The following is a 23233-nucleotide window of genomic DNA, read 5'->3' as shown; positions in this document are numbered from 1 at the left end:
AGTCTCCAGGAGCTGGGACAAGATGTGCAGAGCATTGCTGCAAAGACCAGTGCCAGCAAGGTTAACCATTAGGATCTGCCCCTAACTTCTAAACATGGAGTAGGAGAAATGAGAAGAGAAAAATAAATGAGGAATCACAGCTGTTTGAAGTCCAGAAAAAGATTCCCATTAAGTTCAAGTGCAAGCCTCTGGCAAAAAGAAAACGCACTGTCTGTCCCAAGAGTGGTGTATGCTATGGATAAAAGCACAAAGCTATTAGTGGGAGGATCAGAAGAGTACAGGAGCAAAGACCATCGAGGTGAAGAGAGAGAAATGTGTCGATGTGATCTGTTACATTTTGTTTTTACATTCTGGTATACAAAGCCTTTGGCAAGGTTAATGCATCTTCTCACAATTTCCGTTAAATAATTTTACATTGACACAAATGTTTCTCATAGTAACACATTGCATTTTCTTGGTTTGTTGCCCAGGTTATAATTTTTGGACCAGGAATAACCAAAGAGGGAGGAAAGAATGCAGATGTATGGCTATGACAGCTGGTATGTGATGCAACTTCCATTTCACACTAACTATGTAGGTAGGGTAAAAAGAAGAGTTTGGATTTGATATCCTGACTTTCACTCCCTTTAAGGAGTCTCAAAGCGGCTAACATTCTCCTTTCTCTTCCTCCCCCACAACAAACACACTATGAGGTGAGTGGGGCTGAGAGACTTCAAAGAAGTGTGACTGGCCCAAGGTCACCCAGCAGCTGCATGTGGAGGAGCAGAGACGCGAACCCGGTTCCCCAGATTATGAGACTACCGCTCTTAACCACTACACCACACTGGCATAAATGACCCCTGGAAGGTTAAGTCCAGTCAAAGGCGACTATGGGGTGCAGCGCTGATCTCACTTCAGGCTGAGGGAGCCGGTGTTTCCACACTGGCAATACTGTATTTTTCGCTCTATAAGACACACTTTCCTCCCTACAAAAATTAAGGAAAAATAGTGGTGGGGGAACTTCTTTTCCTCCTCACCACTATGAGCTGAATAAAGAGCATGAAATCCACTCTCAACTCTGAGTATATTTCAGTGGCAGTGATACAGCACCAGAAAGGCAAGGAGTCTTAAATCTGTCCCATATTCAGGAGGACCACCGGCTTTCAGGTTCCTGTCCCATGCCCTAATAATTTATGACCCACACACCATAGATTGCTTTCCTATTTAGAATTAATGTGCTCCGTATGTTTTACAGTTGGTAGAGCCCGGCTGTATGATGGGGAATTGACACCTAGGGTCTCATTGCTATGAACTGCATTGAATCCCCCCCATATGTTTAATCTACCCAAATCCCTGGTGAGATGTTCATTCTCAGTCATGACAGTCCAGTCTCATTACAACAATCTAATGCTTCCACTTATTTTGGCAACACTCTGTATAGCTGACTGCTCAATTAAGCAATGACATTTTCCCTAAACTACCATTATACTTCTTTCCATTCTGCTAGTTACCAGTAATTAAATTCAGGAGCAGGAGGTGAAGTGAGAGGCAGAAATAATTTGGTATTTGGTAAAAAGTGTTTCGCATCCTCATAAATTCTTCTAGCATTGTCAACAAGCAATGAATAACCTAAGGGGAGAGTTTAATGTTATTGGGCAATGAATGCTTAGAGTCAATCTGAAAAGATTAACTGATATGGTTTAAAAAACAGCAGGAACAGTGGAGGGGTGCATGTCTGCCATTCAGTCCCATTCTCTGTTTCGTTTTGAAGGTTCCAGTGGAAGAGAGCTGAAGGATCCATTGCTCTTTCCATTATTCAGGATCCTGCACGGAAAAGACCCTATACCTGAGTTGCTGGCAAGACTGATTAATAAAAGACTGGTAAAATGTTTTATGTGAGCCCTGCAATCTGAAGAAGAAGAAGAAGAAGAAGAAGAAGAAGAAGAAGAAGAAGAAGAAGAAGAAGAAGAAGAATTAATCTTGAATCCACACATCTAAAACTATATGAAACCACTTTACCAGAGGAGAAGATGGTGAAATGCAAACAGGGGACACAGAAAGGGCTGAACTCCTCAATGCCTTCTTTGCCTCAGTCTTCTCCAATAAAGAAAACAATGCCCGACCTGAACAATTTGGAGCAAATGATTCAGCAGAGGAAACACAGCCCAGAATAACTAAGGAGATAGTACAAGAATACTTGGCTAGTTTAGATGTATTCAAGTCTCCAGGGCCAGATGAACTGCATCCAAGAGTATTAAAAGAACTGGCAGATGTGATCTCAGAACCATTGGCAGTCATCTTTGAGAATTCCTGGAGAACAGGCGAAGTCCTGGCAGACTGGAGGAGGGCAAATGTTGTCCCTATTTTGAAAAAGGGGAAAAGAGAGGACCCAAATAATTACTGCCCAGTCAGTCTGACATCAATACCAGGGAAGATTCTGGAGCAGATCATTAAGCAAACAGTCTGTGAGCACCTAGAAAGGAATGCTGTGATCACCAATAGTCAGCATGGATTTCTGAAAAATAAGTCATGTCAGACTAATCTGATCTCGTTTTTTGACAGAATTACAACCCTGGTAGATGCAGGGAACGCAGTGGATGTAGCCTACCTTGATTTCAGCAAGGCATGTGACAAGGTGCCCCATGATATTCTTGTAAAGAAGCTGGTAAAATGCGGACTTGACTATGCTACCACTCAGTGGATTTGTAACTGGCTGACTGACCGAACCCAAAGGGTGCTCATCAATGGTTCCTCTTCATCCTGGAGAAGAGTGACTAGTGGGGTGGCACAGGGTTCTGTCTTGGGCCCGGTCTTATTCAACATCTTTATCAACGACTTGGATGAATTTTAACAGGGAGAAATGTAAAGTATTGCACTTGGGCAAAAAAAATGAGAGGCACAAATACAAGATGGGTGACACCTGGCTTGAGAGCAGTACATGTGAAAAGGATCTAGGAGTCTTGGTTGACCACAAACTTGACATGAGCCAACAGTGTGGCGCGGCAGCTAAAAAAGCCAGTGCAATTCTGGGCTGCATCAATAGGAGTATTGCATCTAGATCAAGGGAAGTAATAGTGCCGCTGTATTCTGCTCTGATCAGACCCCACCTGGAGTACTGTGTCCAGTTCTGGGCACCACAGTTCAAGAAGGACACAGACAAACTGGAACGTGTCCAGAGGAGGGCAACCAAAATGGTCAAAGGCCTGGAAACGATGCCTTATGAAGAACGGCTAAGGGAGCTGGGCATGTTTAGCCTGGAGAAGAGGAGGTTAAGGGGTGATATGATAGCCATGTTCAAATATATAAAAGGATGTCACATAGAGGAGGGAGAAAGGTTGTTTTCTGCTGCTCCAGAGAAGCGGACACGGAGCAATGGTTCCAAACTACAAGAAAGAAGATTCCACCTAAACATTAGGAAGAACTTCCTGACAGTAAGAGCTGTTCAACAGTGGAATTTGCTGCCAAGGAGTGTGGTGGAGTCTCCTTCTTTGGAGGTCTTTAAGCAGAGGCTTGACAACCATATGTCAGGAGTGCTCTGATGGTGTTTCCTGCTTGGCAGGGGGTTGGACTCGATGGCCCTTGTGGTCTCTTCCAGCTCTATGATTCTATGATTCTATGATTCTAAACAGTCATAGATTTCCCCAAATAATCCTAGGAATGGTTGTTTTTTAAAGTTGCCACAGCTCCCTAAGAAGAAGGATTGATTGTTAAAGAACTCTGGAATTGTAGCTCTGGGAAGGAATAGGAGAGTTTATAAGCAACTCTCAGCACCCTTAATAAACTACAGGGCAACTGATATGACTTTTCATATGTGGTGGGCATGTGAGCTGTTACAACCATTCTGGGAAAGCGTATGTACAGAAATAAGCAAAATCACGGATCAGGACATATAATATAATGTAATCCAAGCCTAGGCTTATTAACAAATATTCAACTTAATTTGTTATACACAGAACTTACAGTGGTAACTCAGGTTAAGTACTTAATTCGTTCTGGAGGTCCGTTCTTAACCTGAAATTGTTCTTAACCTGAAGCAGCACTTTAGCTAATGGGGCCTCCCAATGCCGCTGCACCGCTGCCGTGCGATTTCTGTTCTCATCCTGAAGCAAAGTTCTTAAGCTGAAGCTCTATTTCTGGGTTAGCGGAGTCTGTAACCTGAAGCGTATGTAACCTGAAGCGTATGTAACCCGAGGTACCACTGTATTGATTTTCTTCTGGTGGCTGCACAATGACTCATAGCAAAGTAATTGATCACCTACACATCAGATAATGGAAAAAAAATATGGACAATTGCTTTGTGTGAGAAACTAACAAAGAGAGTACATGTCTCAACAAGGCATCTGATCTGGATAATTTTGTTGAAATATGTTACCCCTTTATGAAATATTCACATGGACTTATGGGAAAATCTAACTCATTAGTCTTCTATTCCAGGGAGAGGGGGTGGGAATGGGGAAAACCAATTGTTCTGTTAATGTTTATATTTTTGGAAAGCGATAACAATGGTTTTTTTTTTAAAAAAAAATGGAATAAAAATAAACGACAACTCCAAGATTTTAGGGGTGGGGGAAGCCATGGCTGTTTAAAGTGGCATCATAGTAATTTAAATGCATGGTGCGAATGTGGCCTAAGACAAAATAAAACATATTTCAGTGTTCCACCAGGAGTGAGGTCTTGTAAAACGAATGCCTAGTTGTTATGTATAACATAGTGTCAGAACTCTTGAACAGACTTGCATCACCCACAACACCAGATTTAATTTTAAAAGTTGGCAGGTGTCAGTATATAGGTAGAAAAGTTCAATTTCGGAATTCTTAGGGCTGAAAGGGGTAGTGTGGGGTGCAGGAAAGGATCTAGACAGTCTGAGCAAGTGGTTCATAGATCCCACTCGAAAAAGCCAAAAGGAGCTGTATAGTAAGAAGCTGTATTGACGGCTTGAAACATAAGTTTTGATTAAAGAAACTACGGCGTTGATGAAAGTTTTGAAAGTAGAGGAAATGAGAGCAAGTGATATATAGAGCCAGTGAATTCTTTTTGATTAACCAAGAAATCGACACATTGTGCATAACAACACATGCCCACCATTCTCTTGAAATCCAAGCTCCTCATATTTCAAGTGTTCCTAAATGGTTGACTTTGCAGAATACAGTGAACAAAAATTTCCCCTTTCATGCTGATTCAGCTGCTATCGTATATTGCAGCCAAAATAGTCCTGTCCATTTTGAACCCACTTACCCCCCTGTCTTGGACCATTACACCACAGCATATAGCATATTTGAAAGAAAGGAAAACACAAGAAAGGTTGACAAGCTGAGGGGGAACAGAATAAATATTTATTCTTTGCAGGAAGGCAGAATCTTGAGATGACTCTCAGCCTGTTTTAAAAGTTTGTATTGCAGAAATCAGAATCATCACAGCAGTTGACTTCCAGACGGATACCATTTTGATTAGGAGAAGGCATATCGCACTTCACCATATCCTTTGATGCACAATCGAGTATTTTATCTCTAAACACCCCATCTGAGATGTGTGAAGAGGAAGAAAGAGGAAAAGAGAAAAGAGTGAATATATGTATCATTCTCATCCTCAGTTACCACAACGATTAACTGGACTTCACATAAAATATCCAAGGTGCTCTCCATTAAAAAAACCCCTGGTAATACTGATGGCTGAAAGAATAAAGAAACACAAGGAATCTCTCTCTCTCTCTCTCTCTCTCTCTATATATATATATATATAAACATTTTAGGAAAATGTGTTGTAAACTTTATAATGGGAAATCACGTTGGAGAAAGATGGGACTCCACAGTGCCATCCAGTGTCACAGTGTTATAATGCATATAAAATGCTTTTTCTTTACTAATGCAGCTGAGTCCAAGGTTTATTACTCTGGGGAAAGAAAGCTATTCTGAATACAGGTACACATGTCTCTCCCCAACTTCTTCAACACCCCCTAAATCTGCACTAGAATGTAGAGAGAAACACACAAACTAGTTTAGGAAGCATATATGGGAAGGAGTGGAGTGGAGTATTGTGAGTGGAGTGGAGTATTGTGTGGTACCCTCATGCGTACTGTGGGATATTGCAGTGAAACATAAGTATGCATGGAGGCTTTGAGACCAGAGAGCTGTGTTTTATAGAATTGGTTCATACACCCTCTTTTCTGGTGATGTAAGTATCTTCTTTGCCCTTCTTTTAATTATTTCAATGTGCTGGGGGGTGGGTTGACAATACATTTTCTGCACGGGGTACTACCTGACCTTGATACGCCACTGGGTGATGGAGGAAATAAGACCTTCTCTTCCTTTCTACACTCACACTCTCTTCAACTATGTAGCAACCTGGAAAGAAATGTCTCAGCTTGCTGCATATAAGCTCAGACTGCATGCTTGAAGCTATGCTTCTGACAAAGGCATTTCCATGAATCATTCCCCATTGCTCTATCACTAAGCTATAAAAAATGGAAAATAAGCAGAAGGGGAATGTGGAACATGGAGCCCAAACAAGGCACAACCTTTGCAGCTGTTTCTTACTTTCGAGAGTGGTGATGGCAACGCAGGTTCCCCCATCATCAACTTCACATGTTTGGTGGTTGCATGGCATTCCTGCTACCATAATTAGGCATTTTGTACAGAGGCGAGCATCTGCTTCAAGAGACAAAACCAAAATGTTGTGAATAATGGAGGGTTGCTTTGATTGATGGATTATATTTCTAGGCCACTTTTCATTCAAAGGAACCCCAAAGTGTCTTAGAAACAATGAAAGACAATAGGGTAATAGAGCATCAGAAATACATCACAAATCATAAGACAGAATACAGCAGAAATCAAAAAGAATAATTAACAAGGTTTTTAAAAAAAGTAATAGCCAAATGGCCATGGAATTTCCCTAAGCCACTGTAAAATATTAAATGGAGAAATTGAGAAAGAGAAAGCCCCCAGACCACTTCTGAAGGACTTCATGCTTGTAAAAGTAAAGCTGGGTGGATTTTTCATGGCTTCTTCTTTAAAGAATTGACCCCAAATGTGATTAAAGAGAGTTAGCACAGGATGGAAAAACATTGAGCCATACACCCCTAGTTTGGGATGAACCTATAGTTTGCCCTCATCTTGTTTTTTTAAAAAGAATAGTTTTTATTAAAGATTTCTTGTGCTACAGAAGGCTTGCCCATATCGTGATTTTATTTTCTGTTTGCAAAGTATCTCTACCCGGTAAAGGAGTCAGTTTCCCTGCTTGAATATTAGGGAGAGTTGCTTAAATAGATAAAATGTTGAACAGATTCTAACAGGCTGCAGTAAAGAAAGACATGTGAAGCAGGGCCTCTCCATCATTGATTGCAGGGGGTTGGACTAGATGAGCCTTGGGCCCCTTCCAGCTCTAAGATTCTATAATTCTCTGATCAGCTTCACTGCAACAACAGCAGCCCTTGGCTCGCCCTCTCCCTTTGTTATCACCTAGCAACAGTCTTTCCATTCAGGTGCAACAGAGGGTGAGAACAGAAGAAGGGCCATTTCATTGGCTAAGTTCAGATTCTATGGACAGAGCATGAATTTGGTTTGGTTCATACTTCAGTATGAAACTACCTAAGTTGCATTTTCCTTTTCTTAACCTGCCTCCCTTGGCTGACAGTGCTTTTCCCAGCTCTTGCAAAAAGAACATACCTCCAGGCGTGAGGAACAGGAAAACACAGATTGCAAGAAGAACTTGACTTGGGATGGACATCTTGGTATCAAAAGGTGTGTTCTCCTGCAGAGGCCCAAATCACAGAGGAATAGATGTGGACCTTTACTGGATTCCTCCAGGGTGGAGAAGATTCTTCCTTTGATCCTTTTAATGACACCTTAGAGATCATGGTGTCCTCAGAAAGGAACTATAAAGATAAATGGGTGGGCCATAACATCATGAACTGGCCACTCATCACAGAACAAAAATCCCAATTTAAGTGAGAAATTGAAGTGTGGGTGGAACAGATTCTTTGATGTCAGGGCTTCAATGGCCTCTGCAAGTCTCCACTGGCACACCTGCCACTTTTAGGACCAAATAAATGCAGGGCAGAATCAAAAATATCTTCAATGCTTGCCCAACAATAAATGGACAATGGTTTTAATGTTTAATTCAACTTTTAGGTGTTGAATGGTCTCTTTAAATTTGAAGGTTCATTGTTGTTCCACAAGATGTGTATGTCTTTAAGGGCCAGAGGAAATAACGTGACCTAGTTTTACAGCTGTGAAACAGTATGGCAGGTGCTGCTAAGTTGTGTTAATTAAGCTGTGTCAGCAATTGGGTATAGTATATAAAGAGCAGCACCTCGCTCTCTCAGTACACTGGTGGTTCGGTTGGTCGATGGGTCTTGTTTACTGATACATTAATTGTGAAAGGAGTTTTTGTTTATGTTATTAAAATCTAGCTAAAGTTATTTTGTGTTCCTTGTAATGTGTGGTCTCCCCAGCAAGCTCTCTGCAGGGCAACTAATGTGCAAATAGCCAACATTAGGACCAAATAAATGCAGGGCAAAATGAGAAATGTCATCAATGCTTGCCCAACAATAAATGGACAATAGTTTTAATGTTTCTAATTTGATATAATAAATCTGTAGAAATGACAATATAAACACCGCAAAGCCATAGTTACCTCACAACCTTATGCATGCCCATTCAAAAATAACTTCATGGAGACCTTTTAGCCTCACTAATATAGAAAAGATGGGAGTGACAATCTTATAGCAGATTTTGATAGCCAAGATGTGTAAATAAGCAGAAGAGTCCTGACGTTCCTGAAATACTAAATGCATTTCCCCACTCCCAAAGAAGAAAGTGTTATAGGATTTCCTTTCAATGTCTTTTGCTTTATTTTGTATTGAAGAGACTTCGTCCACTCAGTCAGTAAACCTACACCCACTTACCAAGGAGTGTTGAAAGGAAGTCCTATAACACTTTCTTGTTCTTTGGGTGTGGGGGAATGCATTTAGTCTTTCAGGAACATCAAGACTCTGCTTGTTATTTACACATCTTGGCTATCAAAATCTGTTGTAAGTGTGCCAGTGGAGACTTGCAGAGGCCACTGAAGCCCTGACATCAAAGAATCTGTTCCACCCACACTTCTCACTTAAATTGGGATTTTTGTTCCATGATGAGTGGCCAGTTCATGATGTTACGACCCACCCATTTATCTTTATACTTCCTTTCCAAGAACATCATGATCTCTAAGGTGTCATTAAAAGGATCAAAGGAAGAATCTTCTCCACCCTGGAGGAATCCAGTAAAGGTCCACATCTATTCCTCTGTGATTTCGGGCTCTGCAGGAGAACACACCTTTTGATACCAAGATGTCCATCCCAAGTCAACAACTTCTTGCAATCTGTGTTTTCCTGTTCCTCACGCCTGGAGGTATGTTCTTTTTGCAAGAGCTGGGAATAGCACTGTCAGCCAAGGGAGGCAGGTTAAGAAAAGGAAAATGCAACTTAGGTAGTTTCATACTGAAGTATGAACCAAGCCAAATTCATGCTCTGTCCACAGAATCTGAACTGAGCCAATGTTCTCCCCCTCTGTTGCAACTTAATGGAAAGACTGTTGCTAGGTGGCAATTGAGGGAGTTGGTGAGCCAAGAGCAGCTGTTGTTGCAGTGAAGCTGATCAGAGAATCTGAGAACTGGAAGGGGGCTGCCTTTTTCTCCATTTCTCCATTTCACATTTTACAGATGCTTAGGGAAACTCCATGGCCATTTGGCTATTACTTTTTAAAAATCTTGTTAATTATTCTATATTATTTCTGCTGTATTTCTGGTTTTTTAAAAATAATATTTATTACTTTCCTAACATAAAACACTACAAAGAAAAAAAAGTTAAACAAAACAATACAATACAAAAACAAAAACACTATATAACATAACACCTACATAACACTAACACTAAGACATTAAACTAACAAAACAAAACAAAAACAATTTAAGACACATCAATCAATTTCAATATCTTATCTTTCATTCAAATGTTTCAATAACCTCCTCACACCTCCCTTTTTGTTTTCCACTTCAGTTAATTGTTTCAGCAATTCCTTCCCATCTTCCTCTGTTTTCTGTCCTGTAATTATCTTAACATATTCTAACCTTATTTTTCCCTTTAATACACTAATAATCTATTTGTACTTGGTTCCTTATAACATTTCTACTAAAGCCATATAACTTCATTCCAACATTTTTCTAACATTCATTGATTTTACAGTGTTTCTGTAAATAGTCTTTAAACTTTTTCCGGTCTTCTTCCACCGACTCTTCTCCCTGGTCTCGGATTCTGCCAGTCATTTCCGCCAGTTCCATATAGTCCAACAACTTTCTGCTGTATTTCTGTTGCTCTATGATGCTATTGTCATTCATTGTTTCTAAGACACTTTGGGGTTCCTTTGAATGAAAAGTGGCATAAAAATATAATCCATCAATGAAAGCAACCCTCCGTTATTCACAACATTTTTGTTTTCTCTTTTGGAGCAGATGCTCGCCTCTGTATAAAATGCATCGTTATGATACCAGGAATACCATGCAAACACCAAATATGTGAAGTTGATGATGAAGGAATCTGTGTTGGCATCATCACCTATAAAAGTAAGAAACAGCTGCAAAGGTTGTGCCTTGTTTGGGCTCCATGGTCCACATTCCCCTTCTGCTTATTTTCCATTTCTTTCAGCTTAGTGATACAAGAAGGGGAATAATTCATGGAAATGCCTTTGTCAGAAGCATAGCTTCAAGCATGCAGTCTGAGCTTTTTGCAGCAAGCTGAGACATTTCTTTCCAGGTTGTTACATAGTTGAAGAGAGTGTGAGTGTAGAAAGGAAGAGAAGGTCTTATTTCCTCCATCACCCAGTGGCGTAGCAAAGTCAGGTGGTACCCGGTGCAGAAAAATTATTGTCACCCCCCCCCCCGCACATTGAAATAATTAAAAGAAGGACAAAAAAGATACTTACATCACCAGAAAAGAGGGTGTGCGACCTAATTCTATAAAACACAGCTCTCTGGTCTCAAAGCCTCCATGCATACTTATGTTTCACTGCAATATCCCACTGTATGCATGAGGGTACCACACAATACTCCACTCCACTCCTTCCCATATGTGCCTCCTAAACTTGTTTGTGTGTTTCTCTCTACATTCTAGTGCAGATTTAGGGGGTGTTGAAGAAGTTGGGGAGAGACATGTGTACCTGTATTCAAAATAGCTTTGTTTCCCCAAAGTAATAAACCTTGGACTCAGCTGCATTAGTAAAGAAAAAGTGTTTTATATGCGTTATAACACTATGACACTGGATGGCGCTGTGGAGTCCCATTTTTCTCCAACGTGATTTCCCATTATGAAGTTTACAACACGTTTTCCTAATTATATATATATATATGTCTCGATTCAGCCCTTGTGTTTCTTTATTCTTTCAGCCATCAGTATTACCAGGCTTTTTAGTGGAGAGCACCTTGGATATTTTAAGTGAATTCCGCTTAATCATTGTGGGAACTGAGGGTGAGGATGATACAAACCTTCACTCTTTTCTCTTTTCCTCTTTCTTCCTCTTCACACCTTGTCTCAGATGAGAAGTTTATAGATAAAATACTCCATTGTGCAAAGAAGGATAAAGTGCGGTGTGAAAATTCTTTACAGCGAAAGAACATGCTTCAGGAACTCAGGTGCTGTGATGATACAGATTTCTGCAATGCAAGCTTTTAAAACAGGCTGAGAGCCACCTCAAGATTCTGCCTTCCTGCAAAGAATAAACGTTTATTCTGTTCCCCCTCAGCTTGTCAACCTTTCTTGTTTTTTCCTTTCTTTCAAATATGCTATATTCTGTGGTGTAATGGTCCAAGATGGGGGGGTGGGTAAGTGTTCAAAATTGCCAGTATTATTTTGGCTGCAGTATCTGATAGAACCCCAAACAGATCAGAGCCCGCCAAACTTGAAGCATGGGAAGTCCCAACAAAATATTTATAATTTAGGCTGAATATTTGGACTATTTGATATGTATTTGTTTAATTTTGAACATTCTATGTAATTTGATTGGATTTTTAAAAGGTGAAACTCAAGAAAAATGATTTAAAAAGGAAAAAAGCAGCCCAAACAGCATGAAAGTTGAGAATTTTGGTCACTGTATTCTGCAAAGCTAAACATTAAGGAACACTTGAAACATGAGAAGCTTGTGTTTCAAGAGAATGGTGGGCAAGTGTTATGCACAATGTGTTGATTTCTTGGTTAATCAAAAATAATTAACTGGATATATATATATATATATATATATATGCAGGTTTTGGTGTCCTCGGGTGTCTTCCCGTGTAAAAGTTGGGGTGTCTAGGCGACGTTTCGACGAGGTCTCACTCGTCATCTTCAGGCTGGTGCTTTCGGCTTCTTGTTACTGGAACAGAGCGGGATCTCAATGTTTGAGTTCCTATAAATACTGTAGAGGGGGTGTGGTGTCTAGCCTCCAATGTTCTGGGCAGAGAGGAAGTTCCCAGGCAGAGGAAGTTCCCAGAACTTCCTCTCTGCCCAGAACATTGGAGGCTAGACACCACACCCCCTCTACAGTATTTATAGGAACTCAAACATTGAGATCCCGCTCTGTTCCAGTAACAAGAAGCCGAAAGCACCAGCCTGAAGATGACGAGTGAGACCTCGTCGAAACGTCGCCTAGACACCCCAACTTTTACACGGGAAGACACCCGAGGACACCAAAACCTGCATTCCTGTACCCGTGAAAATCTACGAAAGCATATATATATATATATATATATAATCACTCTTATTTCCTCTACTTTCAAAACTTTCATCAACTCTGTATTTTTTTATCAAAAGTTATGGTTCAAGCCATCAATTCAGCTTCTTACTACACAGCGCCTTTGGGCATTTTCAAGTGGGATCTATGAACTTCTGGCTCAGACTGTCCAGATCCTTCCCTTCACCCCACTGCATCCCTTTCAGCCCTATGAATTCTGAAATTGAATTTTTCTACCTATATACTGACACCTGCCAACTTTTAAAATTAAATCTGGTGTTGTGGGAATGGAACCCTTACTTGTGCAGGCGTTCCATTCCCAGATGCCCCATGCATCAGCAAAACACATGTAATTCTGTCCCTCCCTTTTCTGCCCCTGCCCTCACCTCATTCCCTTCTGGTGCCAAAAATGCTGCTCATGTCAGCAGCTCCACGTGTGCTGATTGTGCGCAAGAAGATGGTGCCTGCATTTATTTCTGTACTCTGATGCAATATATACACCAAACTCCCAGTCAATAGGGAATACAAACACAACTTATTGGAGACCACCTTGGATATTTTATGTGAAATCCAGTTAATCATTGTCGTGGTGGTGGTCATGACCCACACATTCACGCTTTTCTCTCTTCCTCTTTCCTCCTTTCCACCCCTTGTCTCGGTTACTGGCAAAATACTTGGTTGAAAGACGGATAAGTCTTTGAAGTGTGGTTCTATAACTTATAAGCCAGAGCTCACCACCCATTATGAACTCCAGTGCTGAAGGGGTAAGGGTTTTTGCAATGCAAAACTGTAAGACAGGCTGAAAGATTCTACACTCCTGCAAACAATAAACGTTTATGCTGTTTTCCCCTGGCTTGTCAATTTTTATTGTTTTTGTTTTAATTGAGCTATGAGAAGTGGTCTAGTGGTCTGGGAAAGCAGGCAGGCACTGGGGGTTCGAAAGAGAAAGTACTATCCCCCCCTCATGAATACAGTTTGGCCACTGTGTTCTACAAAGCTGGGACGCAGGTGGCACTGTGGGTTAAAACACAGAGACTTGCTGATCAGAAGGTCGGTGGTTTGAATCCCTACAACGGAGTGAGCTCCCGTTGCTCAGTCCCAGCTCCTGTCAACCTAGCAGTTCAAAGGCACGTCAAAGTGCAAGTAGATAAATAGGTACCGCTCCGGCAGGAAGATAAACGGTGTTTCCATGCGCTGCTCTGGTTCGCCAGAAGCGGCTTAGTCATGATGGCCACATGACCCGGAAGCTGTACGCCGGATCCCTCGGCCAATAAAGTGAGATGAGCGCAGCAACCCCAGAGTCAGTCACGACTGGACCTAATGGTCAGGGGTCGCTTTACCTTATTCTACAAAGCTAAGCATTTAGGGACTCTGAATAGACAACAGGATGCTGGACTGGATTGGCCATGCCATTGGCCACAACACTTGTGGGGGAGGATTTTTTAAAAAATAAATAAAGCTCACCTTCTTAAACTGCTAGTGAATCTGGGACAGGGAGCTCCCTTAAACACTACTGGACTCATTGATCTTCAAAGCTCTTGGGGTAGTCAGGGGTGTAGTGTACTTTCCAGGCACATTTTCAAAGGTTTATGGGCAGGGATAAAGAGGAAGTGGTTGGAACAACAGATATGATGCTTGGAGTCAGGAGGGATTACCTAGCCCTCACGTTGTCAGTGAGGATATCCACACTGAATTGGACGGAGTGACCAATTAAGAAGCAGTTACCATATTTTTCGCTCTATAAGATGCACTTTTTCCCACCTAAAAAGTAAGGGGCAATGTGTGTGTGTGTTATGGAGTGAATGCAGTGAGCGCTCCCTCTCACTGTTCTAGCTTCTGGCTTAGCCACGCGAAGCCTCTTCAGGGCATGGGGAGCGTTCATCCCGCTGTCCTGAAGAGGCTGCACAGCTATCCCAGAAGCCAGAACAATGATCTTTCTCGGTGTTCTGACTTCTGGGATTCAGAACATTTTTTTTCTTGTTTTCCTCCTCCAAAAACTAGGTGAGTCTTATGGTCTGGGGTGTCTTATAGAGCAAAAAATACGGTACATATTAAATTGCTTTGCAATTTATCAGCCATGCCATGTTATTTCAAAATGAGAAGGTGCCCTCTGTTCACGTTCCCTTTGTTCCCTTGTGACTTCAATCCAAGAAATGGGGGAAATCCCCCACCTGATTCCAAGAACTTCTGATTCCTCATCTGTCAGCTATATAGAGAGAATTATTCAACACATCCACCCCAATAAACTGCTCCTTTAGCATAGCCCCTGCTCCCTGGAAGTGCCTACCCATTAATATTTCTCAGAGACACCCACTCTGTAACTCTATCTAATATCTTATCAGTATTTTTAATGAATATTTTATATGTCCTTATGAAAACTACAGGGTTTTTTGTCAAATAGGTGGTAGAGAAATCTTGTCAAACTGACACAATTAAAATACTTTGGCCATCCTGGCTAGGGCAGCTGGCAGCTGAAGTCCAACAACATCTGGAAGAGATTCTGCATCCATAGTTTCCCTCTTTTTTTAAGGGAAATTCCCTTATTCCTAATAGGATTCCTTTCAAGAAAAGGGAAAAGTTGACAGCTATGTCTCCATCTCTGTTCTGAGAAGAGTCATAGCCAAGTACAGGCTTAGTATATATGGGGCACCGTGTTCATATCTTGGATTTCTTCTCTTGTCTTTTCTTTTGATGTGATCTATTGGCAAACACAAACTAGAGATGGCGCAGTGCTATAGCCAATGGTGATGGCAGCAACGCCACTGGGCACTTGTTTAATATATGTCGAGCCTGTCTTAGCTGTTCTCTGTTCCCATCAGCCCTAGCAGATGGTGGGCCACGCTGGAGGCACATCATGGGATGAGCCCATAGTGTCATAAACATAATATACTTGCCCTTCTAATTAGCAATACTTTTCACATGCTCTGTGAGGATGCTGTCCTCAACACCAGCTTTCCTTTTTGTGAGTGAATGGAATCGTTCACATATGACCACAGAGCTATTGGCTCCTACAGAAGGCAGTTATGGCCACCAGCTTAGGTGCCTTTGAAAGAGAACTGGTCAAATTCATGGAGTGGGAGGCCAACAATGACCATTAGCTATGATTGAGGTATATGCTTTGCCTCCATGGTCAGTTGCTGGAAACTGCAGGAGGGCAGAGTGCTCTTGTGTTTGGGTCCTCCTTGCCGTTTACCTGCAGGCATCTTGTTGGTCCCTATTAGAACAGGATGCTGGACTAGATAAAATATTGGCCTGATCCAGGAGACTCTTCTTATGTTTATAAACGTTCTACCATATTTTGTAACCCAAGGTTTCAGCCTGAGTTTTTCTTGCTGCTGTATGCAAAAACACATGAATCTGACCTTTGGAGATTGTAAGTAAAACCATTTTAACTTACTAAACGGTGTGGTTTATTAAATATTACAGAAGGTAGAAAGGGGAAACACTGTAACTGACTTAGAATGGGATCTCTAGAAGATCTAACAGCCCATATGCCCATGCTTTACTACTGTATTTTTAAAACACTGTGGGGGGGCTCTTTATTACCAGAGTCTTCAGTTCCATGTTTGAATTTAGGGATCCAGTAAATTCTTTCCAATTAACTAAATAATCAACACATTGTCCGTAATAAATTTACCCACCATTCTCTTGAAACCAAAGCCCCTTGGGTTTTCAGTGTTCCTAAATGCTTAGCTTTGTAGAATACTTTCCATTTTAAACCCCCAGCCCCTGCCTGCTAACCCGGACCACTAGATCAATTCACGTAGAACAATTAAAACAAAAAGAATTTAAAAAATTGACAAGCCAAGGGGAAACAGCACAAACTTTTATTGTTTGCAGGAGTGTAGAATCTTGATGTTGCTTTCAGGCTGTCTTACAATTTTCCATTGCATAAATCCTTACCCCTGCAGCAGTGGAGTTCATAATGGGTTACGATCTCTGGCTTATAAACTACAGAACCACACTTCGGAGAATTAGGGTTCCTGCAACCAAGTACTTTCCCAGAAACTTTCCCATCTGAGACAAGGGGTGAAAGGGAGGAAAGAGGAAGAGAAAAAAGAGTGAATGTTTGGGTCATCACCACCACAACAACAATGAGTACCTGGATTTCACATAAAATAACCAAGGTGCTCTCCAATGAGTTGTGTCTGTATTCCCTATTGACTGGGAGTTTGGAGTATACAGTGGTACCTCGGGTTACAGACGCTTCAGGTTACAGACTCTGCTAACCCAGAAATAGTACCTCAGGCTAAGAACTTTGCTTCAGGATGAGAACAAAAAATTGCACAGCAGTAGCGTGGTGGCAGAGGGAGGCCCCATTAGCTAAAGTGGTACCTCAGGTTAAGAACGGACCGCCAGACTGAATTAAGTTCTTAACCCGAGGTACCACTGTATATAGTAAAATAAAAGGTAAAGGACCCCTGGACGGTTAAGTCCAGTCAAAGGCGACTATGGAGTTGCGGCGCCCATCTCACTTTCAGGCCGAGGGAGCCGGCGTTTGCCCACAGACAGCTTTCTGGCTCATGTGACCAGCATGACTAAACCACTTCAGAGCACAGAAACAATAACAGGCACAGCCCTACCTGTGCACAATCAGCCCACGAGGGGCTGCTGTCAATGTGGCATTTTTGGCACCAGAAGGGGGTGAGGTGAGGGCAGAGCAGGGGCGGAGAAGGGAAGGACACAATTACATATGTTTTGCTGGTGCATGTGGCAGCTGGGAATGGAATCCCTGCACAAGTGAGGAGTTGCCTGTAGTCGGGTAATGCTGATGCTATTCTCAGTATAGGCACACATGTTCCACCCTCCCCATCCTCGTGGACTCCTAAATCTGCTCTAGAGGGGAGGGGAAAACCTCAGGCATGCATGTGGATAGGAGAGGTGGGGGGAAGATTGTTATGTGAGCAGACCTAACTACCCACAATCAAACTGGGAAATTGCTGTCAAGGATAAGTGTGCAGGAGCGCTAATTGGTGTATAAAGTAAGACAAGAGAACCATGTTCCCTAGACTCAGTTAAGATGCACACCCTCTTCTCCAGTGCAGGCGGAAGTGCATGCTCACACTCTCTTCAACCATGCAGCAGCCAGGAAAGACGTGTCTGTGCTTATTTTCTCACATATATTCATATATATATTATGAATAAAGAAGAGACAGAGGAATTGCAACATAGGATAGGAATTATGGTGGTTAAGAAAGTGAAATACCTTGGAATTTGGCTGACAATGAAAAATATAAATTTGTATAAAGATAATTATGAAATCACATGGAGAGAGATTAAAAAGGATTTAGAAATTTGGAACAGGCTGAAATTATCCTTTTTAGGCAGAATATCAGTGATTAAGATGAACATTTTGCCTAGAATATTATTCTTATTCCAAACAATTCCAGTGATCAAAGGGACAGGACAATGTAGAGAATGGCAAAAAATATTGTCTAGATTCATCTGGCACGGAAAGAAGCCGAGGATTAAAATGAAAATATTGATAGATAAAAAAGAAAGAGGTGGATTTGCCTTACCAGATATGAATCTCTATTATGAAGCGTCCTGTCTCGTATGGTTAAAGGAATGGATAACATTGGAAAAAACAGACCTTTTGGATTTAGAAGATCCTGACAATAGGTACGGGTAGCACTCGTACCTGTGGTATGATAAGGTAAAAGTTCATAAAGGTTTTTTAAATCATGTGATCAGAAGGTCAATTTAAATTTATTGGAAAGGAAAATCCCATGGTGGATATTGCCAATAGAGGTATTGACTGTCAAAAAAGTGAATATGGAAGGAAGGCAAGCCACCTATGAGGAAATCATTAGAAAAATGGAACAAGGGTTAAAGCTTAAACCATATGATCAAATAGAAGGCATGTTTACAGGTTGGCTGCAATCAGGTGAACGATATACTGAGTGAGGATAAAAGGAAGGCTGGGTTCAAGCTGAATCAAGATTTCAATTAGAATTAATAGAAGGCAGAGGTTAAATATTATCTAAGATGTATGATTTGTTATTAGAATGGTTTGCAAAAGATAAAGAGGTGAAAGAAGCAATGATAAAATGGGCTATAGATTTTGGGCATAATATTGAATTGGATGCATGGCTAAAATTATGGAATGAAAGTATGAAATTCACGGCATGTACGGCTCTAAAAGAAAATTTAATGACGATGATTTATAGGTGGCATTTGACACCAGTAAAGCTGGCGAAAATATAGAATCATAGAATCATAGAGTTGGAATAGACCACAAGGGCCATTGAGTCCAACCCCCTGCCAAGCAGGAAACACCATCAGAGCACTCCTGACATATGGTTGTCAAGCCTCTGCTTAAAGACCGCCAAAGAAGGAGACTCCACCACACTCCTTGGCAGCAAATTCCACTGTCCACATATATAGGATGAGGGACAAGAAATGCTGGAAATGCAAAGAGACGAATGGAGATTTCTATCACATGTGGTGGACTTGCGATAAAGTTAAGAATTTTGGGGAGTTGATCTATAATGAACTTAAGAAAATATTTAAATATACCTTTCCCCCCAAAAAACAAAGGCTTTTTTGTTGGGTTTGATGGGGAGGGAGATTAAGAAAATGGACCAAAGACTATCTATGTACACCACAGCTGCGGCAAGGAATATGTTGGCCCAAAATTGGAAACTACAAGAAGTCCCTACCATTGCAGAGTAGCAGATGAAAATGATTAACTACGCGGAGTTAGCCAAACTGACCAGCAGGATTCGGGATCAGAATGATCAGAGATTCCAGGAAAGTTGGAGTAAATTTATTGTGTATTTAAAGGATAATTGTAAAAACTTAAAAACACTGGCAGGGCTGAAGGAACTCCTACAATGTATAATATAGATATTAGGATAAAAATTAAAATACGCGACTGAAGAGAATAAGGGATACCCACTGAAGGTAAGGAGGGAAGTCGCAAGCTCGGCAGAGCTAAAAGTGCATATGTGGTTTAATGTATTGTAAAACAACTGTGTAAAGAAAATAATAAAAATTTATTGATAAAAAAATAAAATAAAAAAGAAAGACATGTCTGTGCTTGCTATATACAAGCCCAGACTACTTGCTTGAAACTATGCTTCTGTATTTTCCATGTGAGTATTCTGCATGTGTTCTCCTTGCTGCTGCATGGAACAACAGATAAATCCAACTTTTGAATCTGTAAGTAAAGCATTTGTAAACTTATCTCTCAGTGTGTGCTTTGTTCAGTGCTCTGTGGAATAAATGGGATATTAAAACAGGTTTAATAGCCTGTCCCTAGTTGTACTGCTGCACAAATTGTGACATGATTTTAAACTCTCCTGGGTCTTTCTGTCTGCTCTTTTTATCTAGGTATCTTGCTGGCTCTTCTCTTGTTCACCCACACACATGGGTAACCAAAATCTAATTTTTCCACCCCACACTTTGTGCTACATGGAATTTCACCCAGAGCATTCCCCTAACATATCACAATATTGACATGTACATAGCCAAGAATCTTTCCATGTTTTTCCTACTGTTGCTGGAAACATTATAAACTCCTAAATGCTGAGGCATGTGATAAGGGCATTTCTGTGACCTCTTTCCCTTTATTGCATTACTAAGCCAAAATAAATGGAACTTAAGGAGAAGGGGGAGGTGGAGCCCAAAGATAGGACAACCTTAGCTGCTGGTTCTTACTTGTATATATGAGGAGGGCCATGCAGGGGCTTCCATCTTTAGTTTCACAGGTTTGGAGGTTGCATGGGACTTCTGGTAGAATGGCTACACAGTGCAGACAGACGATAGCATCTGCTCCAAAAGACAAAACCAAAATCCCATGTGAATAAATGACGGTGGTTTTGTAGCCATTTCATTGGAGGTCTTCATATTCTCACCAACAAAGGAAGTTTGGAAAATCCTGACTTGGGTTAGTAATAGTCGAGGACCATGGACATATTTACACTCAGGAGAAACTGACTCAGGGAACACACAACAACCAAACATACATCACAACTTGTTCTGTGGGTAACACATAGGGTTCTTCTTTCAAAGCTAATTCCATCAATGAGAGCGGGAGGGGATGACACTTTGGCAGCCCCTAGGTTACAAACCATGTTGATTTGATGATCCCATCCATTTGCAAAATAAGGAATGTTCACCAGCAGTGCACTTTTAGAAAAGAAATGGTTCCCTATCTTGCTTTCAGAATTCCTGATGTACAGACATTGGGAAAACAACAACAGGGACTGCCTCAGCTCTCTTCTCTTATTTCTGTACAATGTATCTGATAGCTTTAAAATTGCTGCTCCCAGGGGCAGGCATCTCTTTCGCCATATAATTCCGCAGGAAGGGACAGAACATGACCACAGAACTGTTCTAAGCAGTTGTAAAATGTTAAAGGGAGAAAGAGGCAGCCCCCAGACCACCTCTTCAGAACTTCATATTTCTGCTTGTAAAGCTGGGTGGATTTCTGATGGCTTGTTCCTCACACAATATGGGTGCCACCCCAGGAGGGAAATATATTGATCCACCCATCCCTAGCTCTTAGATGATGGAACCTATTGTCCTGAGACAAAGGTTTTTGAGAGCAGAAGCAGTAAGGCCTACACAATCATTCAAGCCTGCTAACTGCTAACTGTTAACAGCAAACTGCTAAGTCACTGTGACCCATGACACATCTTGAGTGAAGACTCATTCTCCCTACAAAAGTAGCCAGCCAGTGTGTGTCTCAGCTTGGTGTGTGTGTTGTGTTGTTGAAGACAGAGTGTCTCCAGGACTCTAGTAAATCTGTAACTGTGGCTCTGTGAAGAGTCAGATAGCTGCTATGAGCACTCTGTGTATACTCTTTAATTATGCTGTTTATGAACAACTTTATTTTCTTGAGTAAAAGTTTTATTCTGTTTATGAAGAAGACTCTGCTTTGATTAATTTACCGCTGCACGACACCGATAGCCTGCTCAAATCTTGAGTCTTATTTTCTACTTGCAAAGTATCTTTACTAAGAAAAGTCCTGACACACAAATTTAAATATTAGGGAGAGTGGCTTAAATGAATAAATTTGAGCAGACTGTAGCAGGCTGCAGTAAAGGAAGAGATGTGAAGCAGGGCCACCTCATCATTGATTGCAGGGGGTTGGACTAGATGACTCTTGGGTCCCTTCCAGCTCTAAGATTCTCTGATCAGCTCTACTGCAACAACAGCTGCCCTTGGCTCGCCCTCTCCCTCAACCGCCACGTAGCAACAGTCTTTCCATTCAGGTGCAACAGAGGGATGGAACAGAAGAAGGGCCATTTCATTGGCTAAGTTCAGATTTTTCAGTATTAAACTAAAGTTGCATTTGCCTTCTCTCTTAGGCCTGTCAACCTGCACTTAAGCTGCCTCCCTTGGCTGACAGTGCTTTTCCCAGCTCTTGCAAAAAGAACATACCTCCAGGTGTAAGGAACAGGAAAACAGAGATTGCCAGAAGTACTTGACTTGGGATGGACATCTTGGTATCAAAGGGTGTGTTCTCCAGCAGAGCCCCAAATCACAGAGGAATAGATGTGGACCTTTACTGGATTCCTCCAGGGTGGAGAAGCTTCTTCCTTTGATCCTTTTAACAACAGCCTAGAGATCATGGTGTCCTCAGAAAGGGACTATAAAGATAAATGAGTGGGCCATAACATCATGAACTGGCCACTCATCACAGAACAAAAATCCCAATTTAAGTGATATTGAAGTGTGGGTGGAACAGATTCTTTGATGTCAGGGCTTCAATGGCCTCTGAAAGTCTCCACTGGCACACCTGCCACTTTTAGGACCAAAAAACTGCAGGACAAGATCTGTAATCATCAATATTTTCACTTCTTGCACACTAATCTATGGATGGGTGTTTTAATATTTATATTTTACTGTAATTAAATTCTAGAAATGTCCATTTTAACACCACAAACAAGGTTATATTTACATTGCAACCTTGGACATGCCTATTCAACAGTAAGCCCCATTGAGTTCAATGAGCCTTTCTCCTCAGGTGCATACAGGATTGCAGCCTCACTGTATACAAAAGACGGAGGTAACAATCTTGTAGCAGATTTTGATAGTAAAAAGTAAAGGCACCCCTGATCGTTAGGTCCAGTCGTGGACAACTCTGGTGTTGAGCGCTTATCTTGTTCTATAGGCCGAGGGAGCCGGCGTTTGTCAGCAGACAGCTTCCGGGTCATGTGGCCAGCATGACTAAGCCGCTTCTGGCAAACCAGAGCAGCGCACGGAAATGCCATTTACCTTCCCGCTGGAGTGGTACCTATTTATCTACTTGCACTTAACATGCTTTTGAACTACTAAATGGGCAGGAGCTGCACCGAACAATGGGAGCAGTGACTGAGTCTCAGGGTTCCTGAAAGATTAAATGCATTTCCCCCACCTAATGAAGAAGGATGGACTTGCAATGTCCTCTGTTTTGTTATGTATTAAAGAGACCAGGGAATCGGCTCCATTGAACTCAGCAGTGCTGATTTCTGAGTAGACCCATACAGGATCACATTGTTGTGCATTGTTGCAAATGCACAAATTTA

General features: G+C 41.4%; 1 protein-coding gene and 3 long non-coding RNA genes across 5 annotated transcripts in view; 2 read left to right on the top strand and 2 right to left on the bottom strand.

Annotated features, from left to right (window-relative positions):
• The window catches only part of HAAO (3-hydroxyanthranilate 3,4-dioxygenase), a 41084-nt gene extending 40542 nt beyond the window's left edge, over positions 1-542 (top strand). Inside the window, exon 8 of the mRNA XM_083733778.1 lies at positions 471-542. Coding sequence (XP_083589904.1) covers positions 471-533 — 63 coding nt within the window. The 3' untranslated portion in view covers positions 534-542. The remainder of the gene's footprint in view (positions 1-470) is intronic.
• Positions 1-7816, bottom strand: part of LOC310842077 — a 29546-nt gene extending 21730 nt beyond the window's left edge. Inside the window, exon 1 of the long non-coding RNA XR_014562825.1 lies at positions 7641-7816. This is a non-coding gene — a long non-coding RNA (uncharacterized lncRNA). The remainder of the gene's footprint in view (positions 1-7640) is intronic.
• Positions 7817-9232: 1416 nt separating this feature from the next.
• Positions 9233-11749, top strand: LOC310842107. 2 transcript variants are annotated; one of them, XR_014562868.1, is made up of 3 exons: positions 9233-9365; positions 10462-10575; positions 11544-11749. It is a non-coding gene; the product is annotated as an uncharacterized lncRNA (long non-coding RNA). The 2 variants fall into 2 exon arrangements; XR_014562869.1 differs by having other exon boundaries at positions 9244-9365; positions 10465-10575.
• Positions 11750-16527: 4778 nt separating this feature from the next.
• Positions 16528-22304, bottom strand: LOC310842081. Its single transcript, XR_014562832.1, has 3 exons — positions 22107-22304; positions 20379-20489; positions 16528-16733 (listed from the first exon to the last, which is right to left on the bottom strand). It is a non-coding gene; the product is annotated as an uncharacterized lncRNA (long non-coding RNA).
• Between the last annotated feature and the right edge of the window lie 929 nt (positions 22305-23233).

Source organism: Podarcis gaigeae (genome assembly GCF_964106915.1).
Source record: "Podarcis gaigeae genome assembly, chromosome: 3".
NCBI lineage: Eukaryota > Metazoa > Chordata > Lepidosauria > Squamata > Lacertidae > Podarcis > Podarcis gaigeae.
Note: the sequence above shows the minus strand (reverse complement) of the source record. Positions and strands in the feature narration are given on the sequence as shown.